The sequence below is a fragment of the Falco naumanni genome, chromosome 3 (assembly GCF_017639655.2).
Source record: "Falco naumanni isolate bFalNau1 chromosome 3, bFalNau1.pat, whole genome shotgun sequence".
Taxonomy (NCBI): Eukaryota; Metazoa; Chordata; class Aves; order Falconiformes; family Falconidae; genus Falco; species Falco naumanni.
The window spans coordinates 49,279,903-49,297,043 of record NC_054056.1 but is presented as its reverse complement, the minus strand read 5'-3'; the positions used below and the strand labels follow the sequence as shown (position 1 = coordinate 49,297,043).

Genomic DNA, 17,141 nt, shown 5'->3' with positions numbered 1-17,141 from the left:
AGAAGTTATCTGTTTATTTTGTCCTGACTATAGCAACCTATGTCAAGAGAAGACTGCTCCTTCCTCAAAAGCAGCTAAGCACAGGGAGATGGGAGAAATTCCTGGGTGGAACCAGCAAAGGAAAGACATCACAGAGATCTTTTCATTTCCTTTAGAGAAAAAGGAAATATGAACCAGTAGAAAGAATCTGAAAGGCTTTGTGGAAAGAATGAAATTACACAGAAAACAGACAAAAAGATAGATAGAATACAGGAGGAAGACAGGACACCTTAAAAAAATAAGAAAAATCAGAAGAGACAGTTTGCAAAAGTTCTACAGTTAAACAGTGACATTTGTAATGTCTCAGTTTTCCTGCTTACTTTTTTTACTCTTTTTCTTTTACTGCCTGCTGTGTCTTATCTTCTGCCTCTCCCACTTTTCTGCTCTCAAAGTTGATGGTACAGGGCACCTTCTAGGATGAAATCACTAGGTGCTATTCAGAACTTCCAGTTTAAACACTGATGTTACCTGGAGAATTTGATGCTTCCAAGATCATTCTTAGAGAAAAATTAGTATTTTTCTTGCTGCCCTAAAACCTGTTGGAAACTTTGATGGAGGATAGAAGTCTCTGCTCTTCTGTCTTTCCTCAGAAGCCAAGCCTGAGAAGGCAGAGCGTAATCACATCTTGAAGTCTGCATAGTGTATACTTACAGCCATCAAAAACTGGTGTCTCAAGCTTGCTTTTTGGCTGAAATTTGAAAGGTCACCAGGTATTTCTTTTCCCTGCCTAATACATCTCAGCCCCTCAGTAACTGTCTCATTGCATCTGCTTACCCAACGAATTTTCATCAGAACTGACCACTAACTCGGATCCTAGTTTGCAGACTCCACAGTGAGAGTGCAAGGCTACGGTAAATAAACTTCTAGAGTAATAATACTTCTACCTTGCTTTCTCTACAGGAATAGACATATACTGTTGGCTTCTTTCTCCAGTATTACATTTTCTGGGATGAGAACTGGAATTTATAGATGCTAATGCTTTCAAGTTAGGTAAAATGGACCCTGACAACCAGCTGATTTTTGAAGTAGATGTCAGTGTACAAAATGCAGTACAACCTTAAGAAATCCTAAGTGTGTTAATCATGCCAGCCAGAAAAAGTACTATTTTGTCCACTTACAAGGATTTTTTCCTCTTTATTTTTTGTCACCAAGGTATTTTTAGGCTATTAAACTCAATGAAGATTGTGACAGAGTCACAAGAGAGAATGCTTCATCTTTTATTTTTCATATTGTTAATATATTTCATTAGCTTACTGCACACTTCTCATTTTTTCTGTCTTTTTGAAATGCCACCTACACTGATAAAATTGCATTAGGAGTTCTCAATATTTCCAGGAAGAAGCACAGAAATCACATAAAAGGATGACTATTAAGAAGCAGAGGAAAACAAAGAGTCACTTGAGATGATCAGAATTTAACTTGTTTTAAAAACAATTCCAGACAAGATACTCAGTGGGAGGGAAATATATATATATATTTTAAATCTAGAAATATAATGAATATGCCACCAAATGTGAAGTTAAAGTGCAGTTCCACTGAATTAAAATTAACATTACAGGAGCAAAAGAAAATGACCAAAGCCAGTCTAAGGGAAGTGTCCTATCACAAAACAAGGAAGCCAGAATCCCTCCTGGTGTATCAGTAATCAAGGGCCAACTTTCAGTTTGAAACATATTATGAACCAAGAAGTGTGTACAAATAAAATTAGTATTTTACTGTTCCTTCCTGCATATTTCTCAAGTAAGGTAAGCTAGAATTACTGATTAACAAATACAACGTTACCTGAAAACCAGTACAGGATTACACATTCTTCCATTTCACAGTCACATTATGAAGCCTTTACATCTTCTACAATACTGGTGGCTCCCAAATGTTTTGAGTTATTGATAGTTAAGTATGATTTCATTTCCATGATTCTGCCCACCAAAACATGGAACATAGCAAACACAGACCACAGGAATATTGCTTGGTTTGCCCAACTCAAAATACAATCCCAAACAGCTACGGCTAGACAGCCACAAAATTGAAGGCACCAACTGCTGCATAATTTCTGAACTACTGAAAGCTCACCTGGGAACTGGAAACAGGCATGGTCAGGACTTTACTGAGAACTGTGTGCAACAGTCTTCAGGGGTGATAAACATTAAAGCTAGCCTTGCTTTCAGCAGTCTGCTGGACCGTACGATCTCATGAGGTCTCTTCCAACCTAAATTACCCTATGATTATATACCATAGCAAATACTTAAAACTGAAAACCCTGAAAATATTTTGTAACCTCATTTATAAACCTTTGCCACAGAATTGTTAACTTTTGAAACTGAGGCTTCTCCCAGAGGATGAGAACAGGGCGGCAATCCACAAAATCTAGGACACAGAGCACAAGAGGTATGAACTTGTCCTAGTTAAGTAACTGAACTGAAAACATTTGTATGTTACCCTTATACCAAGACAACTTATAGACTTCAAACATTAAACTAATGGAAGAGACATTTCTGGTTGTACAAACAGACCTGAATAACTCATACAGAATGCTAACAGTGAGCTGTGCTATTGGCAACCATAGACTTCTGGTCATTTAAAAAGTCATAATCCTTGAGATCCGAGCAACACCAAGAAAGGAAGCCTCAAGCCATGCTAGCACTATCAGATATACAGATATTTTCCATATGTTTTAAGAACTGAAAGCATGCTGGCATAAACATCTCTGTTCTCTCTTCCTAGCTTTTGCCTCTCTGTGTGACCTGAAGAATGAGGAAGATGTAACATTTATTTATATGAAAGAGGTTTTCCACCAAGTGAAAGGAAATGTGTGATAACGCAGTCTCCATAGGAAGGTTTCCCAAGGAAAATGGCTGAGAAGCAAGAGATCCTCTGTAATTCTGGCCTCCAGAGGTAAACCGGAGTAAGACTGATAAACTAAGCAATTGAGACAACTGTCTCATTACAAGACAAGGTAAACCAAAGCAACAGCTTTATGACTTCCAGGGACAGATAACTTGCACATAAGTTAGATGACCTTTAATTATCTGGACATAAGATAATAGTGCAAATTGCAGAGAAACAGGAGACAGTCATCCAGCTAAAGAAAAAGTGATCAGCCCCCCGAAAAAGAAGTTTAATTGCATCTCTTCAGCTGCCATCTGAGTTCCTGTTGACTAAATTATAGCTGTATTAAGTCTTCTCTATATAACATGAACAAGAAGGCAATATCTATTGCCACGTATTTTTAGGTGGAATGACAATTGGAAGAAATTAAGATAGGTATGCAAATTGTTGTTATTATTTTTTTTTTTAAAGAGGTCTGTCAAACTGATACAGTCTTCCTGGGAGATGGAAAAATAAAAGAGAAAATTGCTCTGTCTTGTTGCTAAAAGTAAAACCACCTGAGTTACTACACAGGCTTCTCTGAAGACCCATTTATTTCTGCTTATTTCACTTTATATGAGAGTAAACAGAGATGACAGTTACTTCTGGTCTACTGGTTTGTAATGCATTTTGAGTATAGAAAAGAAGAATCACATCCTAAGCTTAGTGGAATTTTACAACAAAGAGATAAGTTTTAGATGCTTTTCAACAATTTTGTCACTTTCAAAAAATGTTAGAAGGATAGTTTTGGCTTATGTTCCTTTAGAGGGAAAATTACGGTTTCAGTCAATGTACAGATTTATACCAGCACCTGGAAGTCAATAACAGGCCCTAGTGGTTCCTCCTCTAGAACTTCCACCCACACCTTTAGTCCTATGTCTTCAGTCTCTGCCATCGACCCACCCAACAATCACTAGACATGACTGTGACCTGGGGATTGATTTCCCAGCTTGGCCTTGGACCTGTCTCGCGGCCATGGGCTTCCTTGCCTGATGGTCTGCACACTTGGCTGAACCCGGGCTTGTTCTCTGGGCTGGTCCTCCTCCCTTGCAGCGGGGCTGGGCTCTGCCTGGCCATTGCATATTCTTCCCCCTCTGCTGCTGGTGGCTCCCATCACTCATTGCTCCTGTACAGCCAACTAGTTATTTTCTCCAGTTTTTTCTGTGCTTTCACTGTCTGCACAGGGAAGGGAGAAACTGCATGGAGCTGAAAAAGGAAGGATGGAGCTCTAAAAATGTCAAAGACTCTGGGCTCAACATGCTCTATAAAAATCACCTGAATTCAAGGAATTTTAACTGTACCTTGCATTACCAGAAAGTTTTAATGAATCACACTAAATTGAGTTTGCAGTCTGACACAGAGGGTTGTTGCTCTACCTTTCAGGAGAAATAGAAATACTTTGAACTCAAGTGCAGCACTCTAAAAAGTCCTTGAAAGCTGCAGTTTTAACATTTCTTAAGCGACCCTGACAGACATGAAATCCATCCCTCTGTCCCAAAGGAATAACAAGAAGCCCTATGTCACGTTTGTTTAGTCTTTGTCTTAACAAACCCTATATGATGAAGGTACCTACCTACAACATACCCAGACTATTCCACTGTTTTCCATTTCTAATCTTTCTTGTAAAACATGTTTCCAAATTACTGAACTTTCTTATAGACATCTCTGATCTACTTCCTTCTTGGACAATACTAGACCTGATGCTCCAACTTGCACCTAATGAGAACTTGAAGTTTACTCTGGGTGTCTTATGTGTCAACACTGCCTTACATTGGGGGTGGAGAAATGAGAGCAGTTTTCTTCCTTTCTGCTTTTTACAGTAGGTCAAGCAGTTTGACCTTCTCGACCCTTATCCAGTTTGTGGTTCATTACAGCATTTATCCTTCTCTGGAGATTGGCTGCCTAGATAGCCATTTAGCACTTTTTCACCTAAATATTATTTATATTAAAACCTTTCTCTACTTGTCAAGATCTTTCTGAAATCTAATCCTGTCCTCTGCAAAGTGCTTGCAGCTTTTCCCAAGTAGGTCTCAGCTGCAGATTTAATAAACATTTTCTCTATTCCACTATCTAGAGAAAACCTTATCGCTTTCTAGAGAAAACCATTTGACAGAATCCCATCCTTCTTGTGTGACAGTTAACCACTGATAGCTACTTTTTGAAATTATAATTCCAGGCCAAACAAGGATAAATCATATCATACTTTTTGGTGACTTTTTTCTTCAGCATTTGTTTTAAAAACAAATATTCAATTGATACAATGTCAATTAACCTTGGTGGCAGGAATATTGCTTAGAGACTGCATCTTCCTCAAGACCAAGTTTCCCTGCTTTTCTTTAGGAACACCTTTAACATTTTTGTAAGTCATAAAACATCACACTTATCTATCCCATCTCCTTGAGACCTATTATCCTGTCATAGAGGGAAATTAGATTGCTTTACATGATTTATTCTTGACAAATCCATTTTGGCCATTGTTTAGCATCTTTTTATCTTCTGAGTGATTCCAAACAGATTATCTGCTCAAGTGTATTTCCAGGAATTAAATTTAGCCTGACTGATCTGTAATTCCCTGGGTCTTTGTGGTTTTTTGGAAAGACAGACACAAAGGTTTCTTCCCTCCCCCTACAATTCACTTACTTTTTATCCTGTAATTCTCAAAGCCCTTATAAGGGAAGACTCTAAGATTTCTTAAGTAGTCTGTAGTGAATTAATTGTGCCAGACAATTTGAAAATATCTGACTCATCTAAGCAGACTGTAACCTGTTCTTATCCCTCTTCATTAGTTTTAATTATGCTAGTCTTCATAACACAGTCAGCCTTTTTCTTTTAATGAATGCTGAGGAAGGGAAAAAAAAAACAAACCACAAAACTGGCATGCTTCTATTAGTTTTGCCTCTCATCAATTAACAGGCCAATTCTTTCCCGTGTCTTGCTCTGATTAATTACTTACAGGACACTTTCTTTTAAATAATCTATTGTTAAAACTGTGCTTAAGGCACTTGGTCTATATATTATTGCAATTTCTATGACCAAAATGTTGCTCATAGTGAAGCTCAGAGGATCTGGAGGATGCATCGTATGTGATCTTATCAACACTGGGGACTTCAGTCATTTCTCTCAGTAAGTTCTTCCACTGTTTTCAGCCATAGACCTACCACATTTTGTCACTCAATGTTCAGACTGATACATCAGAGCGTAAAAGGAACACAATAAAATGAGATTTATTCTCTCTTTAAAGGGAACCAATGTCAGGATACAAACCTTCTTCAAAATCATACATTTTGGCAAGTCAAAGAGCATGAAGGAAACTTTGCTACAAAAACCCCCAAACTGTTTTTTTTTTGCACTTGGGTGCAATGATCTTGAGTATGAAAAACAGACAAGGGAAAGCATGTGTAGTTTTTACTATAGACAGTCAAATAAACCCCAAAAAGGAATTAAGTTTATTCAGTACAGCAAATGTGACCTAGTGAGACAAAGCCAAACAAGACTGAAACAGTAGGTCTGTTGGGTTTTTTTTACTTAATTGCTACTAACAGAAGAACTAGCTCCTTGGAAGCATGAGATTAGTAGCACTCTCTGTGTACTGGAAATTAGGTAAATCTTACCTCAGAGAACCTTTGTACATCCTGGGTCAAAGTTCCTACTCTCTTCCACTGATAATATTTGAGTAACTTCAAAATTGCTGGATTCACTGCATTATCAGATGGCACTGTCCGGAAGAAATAAGGATATTTTTTCTTATCAGCCAACTCTGGGGTTGTTGCTGCAAATGAAAGCTGGAAAAAAAAAAAATCAAACAACAAAAAAAATGAAAGTCACCATAAGTCATCAGGCAGCCAGAACAGAAATTTTGCTCTTCTCAGTGCAACAAGACATAATCCATGCATTGAAGTCATTAGAATTTTAATTATCATACAGCTTGGGAGTCCTACTAGCATCATTTACCCCTTTATTTTTAAAGGCCTTTTTGAAATACCTTAGCTCTACAAACTGCCTGCTACAAATTAAACTAGGGAATTTTCAAAGTCAGTGGTGCAAAATCCTCTGAGATTATGCATTTTACACATTGCACAGAAGGAGAGCTCTAAGGAAGTAAATCTCCTTGATGAAGTCCCCATCAACTTCCTTCTGTTCTCTTCATAAAAGTTGAGAATAGCTCCAAGGGGATATTCTCAAACTCGTATGTCTTTAAATTAGAAGGTGAACCTCTAGTAGCACTTCTTCCTATTTTCAGGTAATAAAACAGTTTTAGGTAGCAGAGAAAAAGAAAATAATTATGGCATCCAAGGCTACAGCTCAGAAGTTTGCCTGGCTCCCAGTTTTCTCCACTGAAGCAGCCCTGTGTGATTTCTGTTATCAAAGGGGACTCAGTGGCTAATTCTACACATCTGAAAACACCAGAATTTGTACAGAGTTTGAGAGTGCTTATAACGAAAAAGAGGAAACCTTTTAACACACACACACACAAAACTACCCTGAATTCTTCTGCTCAAGTTAAAGGCAGCATATTTTTGTGAATGATTTTCAGGCAATGTTATGAAGAGACCCCTGCAAATTCAGGTTTTGAAAATTCTCCTATTCCAAAGATACTTGTGGTCATTCCCTCCAGTATTTTTTAGGTTTCTAGGAATGTGTTTCTCAAGCATTTTTTTTTCAGCCATGCATAGCAGCTGAGGGTTCTTTTTTAAAGCACTGTTTTAACGCAAATTCATTTGAGTATCAAAAAATATGCTCCCTAATACAGTTAAGTCTTTCAAACTCAATAAAGAGTTAGAAAATGTAGGTGAATTCAAGCCTATATAAGTACATCCAACCATAGTATTAAATTTACACTTTATTCAATCAAGCATTCAGTATATTTGGGCTAGATAGCCTTTTCTGAATTTCAGAATAGGCAAGTTTAATCTGAAATAACAGTTCTAACTTTTTCTTCATGTCTATGAAATCTAGATTTAGCTTGACAGTGACAGAACTCATTCTCTGATTTTAGACTCACAAAGAACATACTGCATTGCTACAACTGCCTGAATATAGGGCTTTTTTTTCCTAATTAAAACCCCTGAAACCCAAACAATTTATAGTGTAAGCTGTCCAGTTATGTACAGTTTACCTGTCTCTTCATCAGTCAGAAGCTAGAGAATTTTTTTTAAGACCTTCTATTGCCATGTAATTCTTTTAAAATATTTTGATTATTTTTATTAAAATTTATGTATTAATGTATATTGATACAAATGAATAATTTTCTAATTATTATTTATTAATTAAAAATTTTATTATAGCAACTGGGATTTTATTAGATTTTATGAAGAAACTACAGTATGAAGCATTGTAATATTGTCATCTGGATTTTCTACAACTATATTGGTTGGCTCACCTAGAACTTCATAGCATTTAGTAACCAGAAAGGAGCTTGTGAAGAGTTGATTTCAAGGGAAAAAAGAATAAAGATCTGCCAGGCAGACCTACCCAGCTTTTTTGTCTAGCCTTGTAACACTGAACATCATGCATCCAATGCACAACGAAAGTGGATGGACCTGTGTATCTGACTGAAAAAGAGAAAATTCAACTTGTGAAATCCAGCATGAAGAGGAATGCCTCTCAGCAGCCTGGCTGCTTGCAGCATGGTGACTGCAAAGGACTCGCTTTTCAAGTTATTATGGTTTTGGATCAAATGTATTTTGATTGATCCTTAATAGCAGCACTGAAATAACAGTAGTGACAAGCAAAATCTGCAAGGTTCAACTAACTCAGATTCACAGATTGAATGGTAAAGTTTTCTGATCAGAACTACAAAAAGCCTTAGTAACGAGGAGCATCTCTATAGCTGTGAGCTGGCTTTAGGACATAGATCTGTGATATAAGCAAGGCAATTCAGATGTGTCCTTCGACATTTTAGTGACTTTTTAAAAGTGCCTAAATTAGTATCCTAAAGTGCCCAGATTTTCTTGGGAAACAATGAAGCAAAACCTTACCTGTCTTCATTGTTTAAAGAAAGATGAAAACTACTCATAACAGATTTCTCAGCCATGTAAAATGAGACAAGATGACTCCAGGCTCATGTAATACTAATGACATCTGAATTACAAGAGAACATTCTTCTTCATTTACTTTTTGAAGAAAGGTTTTATTAAAATATAAAATGGGAAAGTTTCATGCTCAAACAATTCTTAGCATGTGGGATATGTTCAGAGGACTTTCTTTCAAGCATCACACATGCCATGGCTGGTCTCATTAAAATGGCAAAGCGATGCAGAATAAGACACTCACAAGAGATAGATGAATAACCTGAAATAGTTACGGCAGCCATTTTTAATTTTTTTCCTTCTTCTTCTTTCTCATAGATGTTAAGTCATTTAAAATATTTAACTTTTCACAAAACCGTCCCTATGAGGGTCTGGGGGCACGCAGTGAACTTAACCCAATAATCACTGGCAGTCAAGATTGATTTGAGAGGCACAAAGAGGGAAAAGGAAAAAGAAAAACTCATTAGGTTTTAAAAAGTGGTAATAAAATATCATGTTAATAAATTGACACAATGTAGGTTTACTGGAAAAGTATGTGATATAGCACAGCTGTACAGAAATCTCAGTAAAACATTCATAACAGAAACTTTAATCTATGTGGTGAAACAAGACCACAACACAGTACACCCACATATGCATTGAGATGGTACAGTCCTTCTTAACTGAAGATAAAACCTCTGTATTTTAGAGCTATAGTTGTTTACTCATGAGTAATTTGAAACTTGAACCTACCGAATAGCAAACTTTTCATAGTTTCTTTGCCTTATTCTACAGTACTGAAAGGCATAGAGATCTAGTTCTGGGGTTTGTTACAGGAATTTCTTTTTATAACTTTTAGTTATTTAGTCAAAAATCTGGAAAAATAGCAATCCTACTGCTCAAATAACTCTTTGCAAACCACAAGCACTATTTTTCACATTACTGTATTTACAGAGCATACATATTAATGCATTGCTAAAAACATTTTGTTACACATGTCACATTGCTGCCTTGCTGCATACAGAAAGAGTGTAAGATAAACAAGTTTAAGCGAGATTATAACTCAGCAATAAATTCCTGTGGGGTGTAGGATGCCATTCTTTCAAAGAAAATTATTTTATATAACTACTAAAGGTGACTGCCAAAAGTCAAACTTCAAGAAGGGATGAAAGACAAGATTTTTTTTTTTTTTTTCAAATTGCTTTATAATGGAGGGCACAGTGGATGTATACCACGTAATATCTCATAATTGTGTGTGTGGTGGTTGTGTGTGTGCATATGCAAACAGGCTCTGTGTGTGTATATGCATATGTAGATCTAAAAAAAAACACAACCATTTATATATGCATATACACTATATATATATAATCAGTTCGAATACAGTAAGAAAAACTGAAGCTACTTCTCAGGTTATCCCTGAGAAAACTTTCTTTAGAGTATCTGCTTATAATTTGATACAAATTGTGAGCAACTTCCTCTGAACTTAAAATGAGTGTATGCAGGGAAACATACATCAGCTATGACTCAGATGGAGATTTCAGAGATGAAGTTTACAACTTTTAAATAGAAAATAAGAACATTTACCATTTAAATAAGAATATTAACTATAGTACAAAATGAGAACCAAACAGACCAAGGTATTGAAAAACAAATATTTCTTCATAAAAACCATAATTTAGTAAAAGTTCTGCTGCCATTGATATCATAATTAAGTCTGCTCAAATTTTAAAATGAACAACTTTAATACCTAAAATGCACCTAAAATTATTTCTATTGCTTGTGTCATCACTATATAAGTGGATTCCAGTCAGCATAAGTTTCATCAGAATGCATTTTGTCTCCACACGTTAAAGAAAAAAAAAAAATCAATAATGTTAATACATACAGGCAGTATGAAAGGAATCAGTACAAAAGGACTTTTAAGTATGTCACCTGAAGCTCATTTACATATACAATGTTTAACTTACTACCGTGTTCTCCCTGTGATATTCCATTCGGGCCATATGGCAGCAAAAGCACGTGTGAATGGAGAGGTCCATATAGGGTGGCTGCAAGCCAGTATTTCAGATGAAAGTCCCAACCCCGCTAAAGTCAGTGCCAAAACTTCCACCAACTTCCTTAGAGCCCAGATTTCAAGCCTTTGATTTCAGCACCTGGAAATCAGATCTAATTAGTGAGATTTACCTGCACCAGTATAACTGTAACTCTGTAGGTTATCCTGACATTTTGTATTATGCCTAGACTCATATCTGTATATTGTGCAGATTCTCCTGTTTGAAAGACACAGACCTGGCTCAAGAGTGAGCCAAGCAGTTGTACTTCATTGCTAGCAATGGAGAAGCAGAGCAGAAACACAGCTAATGACTTTATCTTACCCTGTGAACAGAAAGGAAGCAATGAATAACTGTTCCAGAATGAGTCTGAAGCAGTATAATTCAGGAAATGGTGTGAAACAGAAAAACAACAAAATATTAAAAATTATATAGAAAGGACCTGGTAGTATTACGTGCTTGAAAGAGTGTCTTATGGTAAAGAGTTGTGAGACCACACAATGTAGGACGGTTTTGTACTTCAAAAAAAAGAGTCTTGGAAAATACCCGATTCTGAAAAAGCCACTGAGACAGATTTTACTTTCAGAATTAAAAAAACACCCAACCAAGCATTATTCTGCAGAAGTCAAGGAAATTTCTTTGGCTTCACACTGAGAGTGAAAGTAGAATTTGATAATGGAGAGGTCAGAAGTGGAGACAATGTTATAGAACTATTATGGGAAATGCTTCAGCCTAATATGACAGATGGCCAGGTTAAGGAATTTGCACTGGTAGACTTTGCTGAAAAACATATAGAAGGATTTTATTAAGGAGGTTTGGGGGTCAGGCACATGTTTTGACAAATTAAACTTTCTCCAGAATGATGATACTTAAGGAAACAGGAAAACATTAATTTTGTTGAAAATCCATACAGCTTCATGGAAGGGTTGTAATCAACGCTAGACAGAATAAGATTAAAATAAAAACGTTAAAGTGTAGAATGTAACAGTTCTGCAGAAAGGGAGTAAAAGCTTGCTCTATAACCCTATATTAAGCTGAAATGAGGTGTGGTAGTTTAAACCAAGGACATCAATCTAAAGTGCTTTCAAGGTAAAGCAAGAGTGCTGCCATTTAAGGAAGTAAGAGTGCATTCCCTTAAAGAAAGTCAGTACAGAAGCTGGAATGGCAAGGTGATAAGCTCTAGCATTTGTTTAAGAAAATAGGATGGAACACTAATGAAGTCAATGGGAAAGATTTGGAGTTATGTAAGAGAGGATGGATATTAGAAACCTGAAACAAAATTAAAAAACACCATACACAGAGTGTATTATTCCATATAGAAGTCAAGAGGCTGGAAGCTGGAAGGCACCACTCTGCTGTCCCAGGAACAGCAGAGGGAAGGAAAGCCACCAGAAATGGCAAGTAGTTTTCTGGTGTTCAGTTGTTTTATTATGTCTAGGAAGCATTTATGTTTAAATTTTGTCACTGTTGTAACTTACAGAAGTCTGGGAAAAATAAAAGAGCAGAACTATCCCTTGGGTAAACAGTAACCCTCATCTCAGGCAACAGGTCTGTTCTGGAGTCACATTTATTTAAAAGGACTGTATTAGCTAAAGTAAACCAATAACAGAAACCCTTAGCAAAGTTATTGTAGCTCCATAAAGCCCATAGGGCAGGAAACCGCACTCCCTTCAAAGCAGAGTGGCCCGTGGAGCGGAGTGGCCAGAGGATCGGAAGCATCTCCCACCACAAGCTCCCCAGTGGCTCAAAGGAGGCCCCTGACATCTGGCAGGAGGTGCCGTATCATCCAGCTTTGTCAATCCCAAATGGAGAACGAGGTGTTGCTCTTGCTACTTGCCTCTGCAAAGGAAAAGGCTGTGAAAGAAAGCTACATGCTGTGTGCTTAGAGTATTATAAATCGAAGGGGGGAAAGGAAAAAAAAATATGCCTCAGGTAACAGAGTAATCTCCCTTTAATAAAATATCATATGCTAAGACAACAGATTTGTGCTTGCAAATGGGGAAAATTAGCTTATTGAGCACCAGAGAGACTAGCTCAATTTTCCTAGGCTGTACTGTGTTTTATTAATGATTCCTAGAAATCTAAATCTGCCTCTGTTGCTGCAAAACTAGTCTGGATGTAGAGAGCTTTTTATATATGGCAGATATCACCTGTATTTCCTGTACCTTTTCTAGAAAGTGAAATTATGCTGATAAATCAACATTGCTAGACAGGATATACACTGCTGATTCAATCGATTGTGATATAATTTATTATTATCATAACAAAAGATTGCATGTCATGTATGCTTCGATAAGAAGAAATTATTTTCTGCAAAAGAAAAAAAAAAAGGAAAATGCAAATAATTGTTTCCAAAAAGAAGGCAGAATGTCAGAGAGCTCCACAGAAAATACACTTACAATGGTACAGGGTTGCGCATGCAGAATCTTATCATAGGAAAATAGCCAGGGTGAAACTCAGGAAGATGATAATTTGCAGCAATATGTACTTGCAACACCACAAACCCTTCCTTTGTGTGCCTTGCCAGGAGCTCTAATGCTTTGACAAGCCCGTGCCAATAATAACAATACTCAAGTGTGGGCATGTGACGACTTGATGGTCCCTGAAGCTAGGAGGACCAGAATGGAAGCTAATGAATAATGAAGAGTTAAAAGATTCACCTGCTGCAATCCTTGAGACAGCGTTAGATGATGTCATGTAATGAGAGAAACATTATACTCTGAACCCAGAGAGAGAGAATAGATTGAAGTGTAACAGTTAAATTGCATTTTTAATTGAATGGTAATTGACGTTTTGTAAGAAACGTTAAAAGACATAAAATACAAATATTTAGGTTAAATGTTAATTCACTACTTAAAGATGAACAGTAACCTTACTGCACAAGCCAGTTTGCCCAGATGTATGGTCTAAATACCACTGAATTTGATTTTGCCACTAGTCAAGTTATAAATAAATTTTAATATAACAGTGCTTTAGACAAAGAAAATAGTGATATATATAATCAAGAAGATTATTAAAGAGAACCTTAAGAAATACATGATAGCATGTAAAGTAAAAAAAGTGATATATTAGACTGCTCCTTCCACCCCAATGCACAAAATGTATCATCTAAGCAGCTTTGATGGATGATTTAGAGAAAAGGTATGTAGAAATAAAATTGAAAAGATGGTCACAAACACCTATATATTTGGAAAATATTTCAACATAATAAGAAGCTAAGTGCAGCAATTTCATTGACAAAGGCACTGCATAGATCTTCAAAGCAGGTGAAAGCAACACACAGTAATACAGATCAAGAAACAAAGATGTTTCTTGACAATTTGCCTGCACAGCTGCTGGTGATAAATGTCTGTATATGGACAGTAAAGGAGATGGTTCTGAACCAGACCTAGGAATAAAAGTGGCAACCTTCCCTACTAGCTATACTCTAATCCCGACACCCAAATGACACAGGTGATGCACTAACGTAAGTTGAAAGAAGAAAGAAGGGGGAGTAAAGAAGAAAATATTAACAAGAAATTATGCTTTTCCAGCACTGGTAAGCCAGCTACATTTTTACCTGTCATAAATACTCTTCAATATTCACTTGAATGAAAGCTCTTGAGACTCCATCATACTTACATTCAGGAGATTTTATGGGATTGGACAAACTTCAGTGCTTTAAGAAATAAAACTAATGATAATTTTTAAAATGTTCTGTTAACTCTGTATGGGATTTCATTATTACAGTTGCAAGAGCAAAATAAAAGTCTGGGAGAATATCTATGATGGCTCACTAGCTGGTACATGGGCAGGATGCCTCATCCAAATGAGGACATAAAAATACACATTGTATTAAACATACTGGAGAAGAATGGATCTCACAGACGAACATCCCTTTCATCATCCATAATATATTACCCATCTGATTAGAACTACTGTTCCTTTTAAAATCAGATTTTTTGCCAAATACTCCTGCCCAATATCATCTGCTGTTACCTTCATTAATTCTGTGTCTGAAATTGCTTCCACTGACTGCCTTTTGGCACCTGGGAGTTTCCAGAAAAAGCACTTCCAGCTGGTCTCAAGGTTGGAAGGCACCCGCCTCCACACTGATGGTATTCCAGTGAATTAATCCAATCACAATAAGACTGATATTCAGCTGCATGCAGCTCTGGAGACATTTCAGGAAGCAATTCTGGCTCCTGAATGAATCAATATTTTTGAGGCTAGAAACTGGTTTTGATAAAATGAAATCCATATGAGAAGTAGTTCAGCTAAAAGATGTGTGCCTATGGATTAACGTGACAGGAGCACACAGTCCTGTTTGCTTCCTGCTTGGGTAGCCTGACCTACTCCCAAGACAATCTGGTAGGAACTGCAGATGTCTGAATGCAGAAAGTCAGACCAGACGATAAAGTTCGGCCTTTTGGTGTTAAAATTTTGGACTCCTATAACGTCTATGGGTTATGTTGAAGAAGAGTAACTGAACTGATCCCTCAGCTGAAGGGCTTTTTGTCTTCAAGTAATCAAGAGAAAAAACACTAGCTGAAAATTGTAGCAGATTTGCTGGGGGAAAAAAAAAAAAAAAAAAAAACCAACCCAAAAAAACCCCCTACCTAGACATTAGCATTATTGCTTCACCTGCTTCTTGGGCTGAAAGGTTAAAAAGTCCACCCATCTGTCCACACTAGCCAAAGCCTATAGTTAATAACTTTGTAGAAAATAATGTGTTAAAGGAATTCCTAGCACAACGTTCCAGGTGAATGGAGAACAGTTATTAGTGTTCAGGGCAGAATAAAGTTACAGATCAAATCCAAGACCAAGTACTGGGATCCATTGCAAGTTTTAATAAATACTGCCTAACAAACCTAACGCATTCACCTTACTTCTGAGACATACCAAGGAAGTACGTCATGGAGTTATGGAGACTTTCCTTCAATTCAATGGCTAACAGTGCAGCCCGTAAAGTTGGTAGAGACTTTAAGGTTTATAGTTCCAGTAGGCAGCCAGCTGAACATGAGGCAGAATCATCTCAAACAGATTACCCCACCCAAAAGTCAAAATTCAGCACTAGGCTTAACTTTATTCTTTCACTATTAATGGAAAATAAACAACTGCTATCCCTTTTTCATAGCACAGTTCTTTTGATCATTAATTTGAAAAGGTGTATCACAGTCTGAAGGTACTAAGGAAATAAATCTGGCAATCCTTTAGTGCTTTTCCTACTCTCCAGAAAGTATTTTCAGATCTATAATAAATAATTTACACCTAACCCAGGTGTTCTGCTTACTGCTAGAGGTTGACCAGAGCATTGAAATTAAATGGCAGATCTACAGAAGTTGCTGCAAATTTTGGTTTAATTTCTAAACTGAATAAAAAACCAAAATCTTTTGAGCATTTTCCTAAATGGAACTGCATTGCAAAAGAGGGTTGCATATCTTTGTCACACTCAGTTGCTTAGCATTTGGCTACTGGCCTGGATTATACCAGAATTCAGCTTCAAATCCCTGCTCTGCTTCAGTCACAGCATTATTGTTTAACCCAAATCAAGCAGTCTCCTACACTCATACTCTGGCTACCCAGCTTGCTTGCCTTTTGTCTACAACAGATTATCCTCAAAATTTAGTGAAAACCATCAACTCTGTAAAATATTTCACCTTTGATAAAACAGGCTATATTGCCATAATCCATTAAAAAAAATAAATTATTTCCAGACCTATTCACAACAGCATGTTCCTGGCTCGCTGCCCAAAACTATTATCATTCTATTAGTATTGTTTGTTTGTCACATTTCATTCAGCTAACACATGTTAAAACTACAGCTGTTCTGTCTACATTTTGATTTTAAATAAGATAACTGTTTTATTATTTTTCCCCCTCTAAATGCTGAGAAGGAGGGAAAAACATCCCAACAGAAAGACACCTTAATTGTACAATACAGGGGTGCTTGCTCTTGTGAGCAAATAAACCCTGCACTCTACTGGAAATGGGGAGAAGGACCATTGCTGAGATTTAAGATAAGAATTCCCCAGTTCTTCTGTGGAGTGGACACCCCAATATAGTCCCAAATCTGTCCTTTCCATCTTTTGTTTCTTTTACTGGAAAAATAGCATCTGAAGAAACAAAGCACACCATATTAACTCACAATTTACTGAAATCCTTACTAAAATATTTTTTCCACAGTCCTAAGTCATTA

General features: G+C 36.8%; 1 protein-coding gene across 1 annotated transcript in view; it reads right to left on the bottom strand.

Annotated features, from left to right (window-relative positions):
- Positions 1-17,141, bottom strand: part of GABBR2 (gamma-aminobutyric acid type B receptor subunit 2) — a 490,629-nt gene that overhangs the window by 296,461 nt on the left and 177,027 nt on the right. Inside the window, exon 3 of the mRNA XM_040588223.1 lies at positions 6,516-6,686. Within this exon, the coding sequence (XP_040444157.1) occupies positions 6,516-6,686 (171 nt within the window). The remainder of the gene's footprint in view (positions 1-6,515; positions 6,687-17,141) is intronic.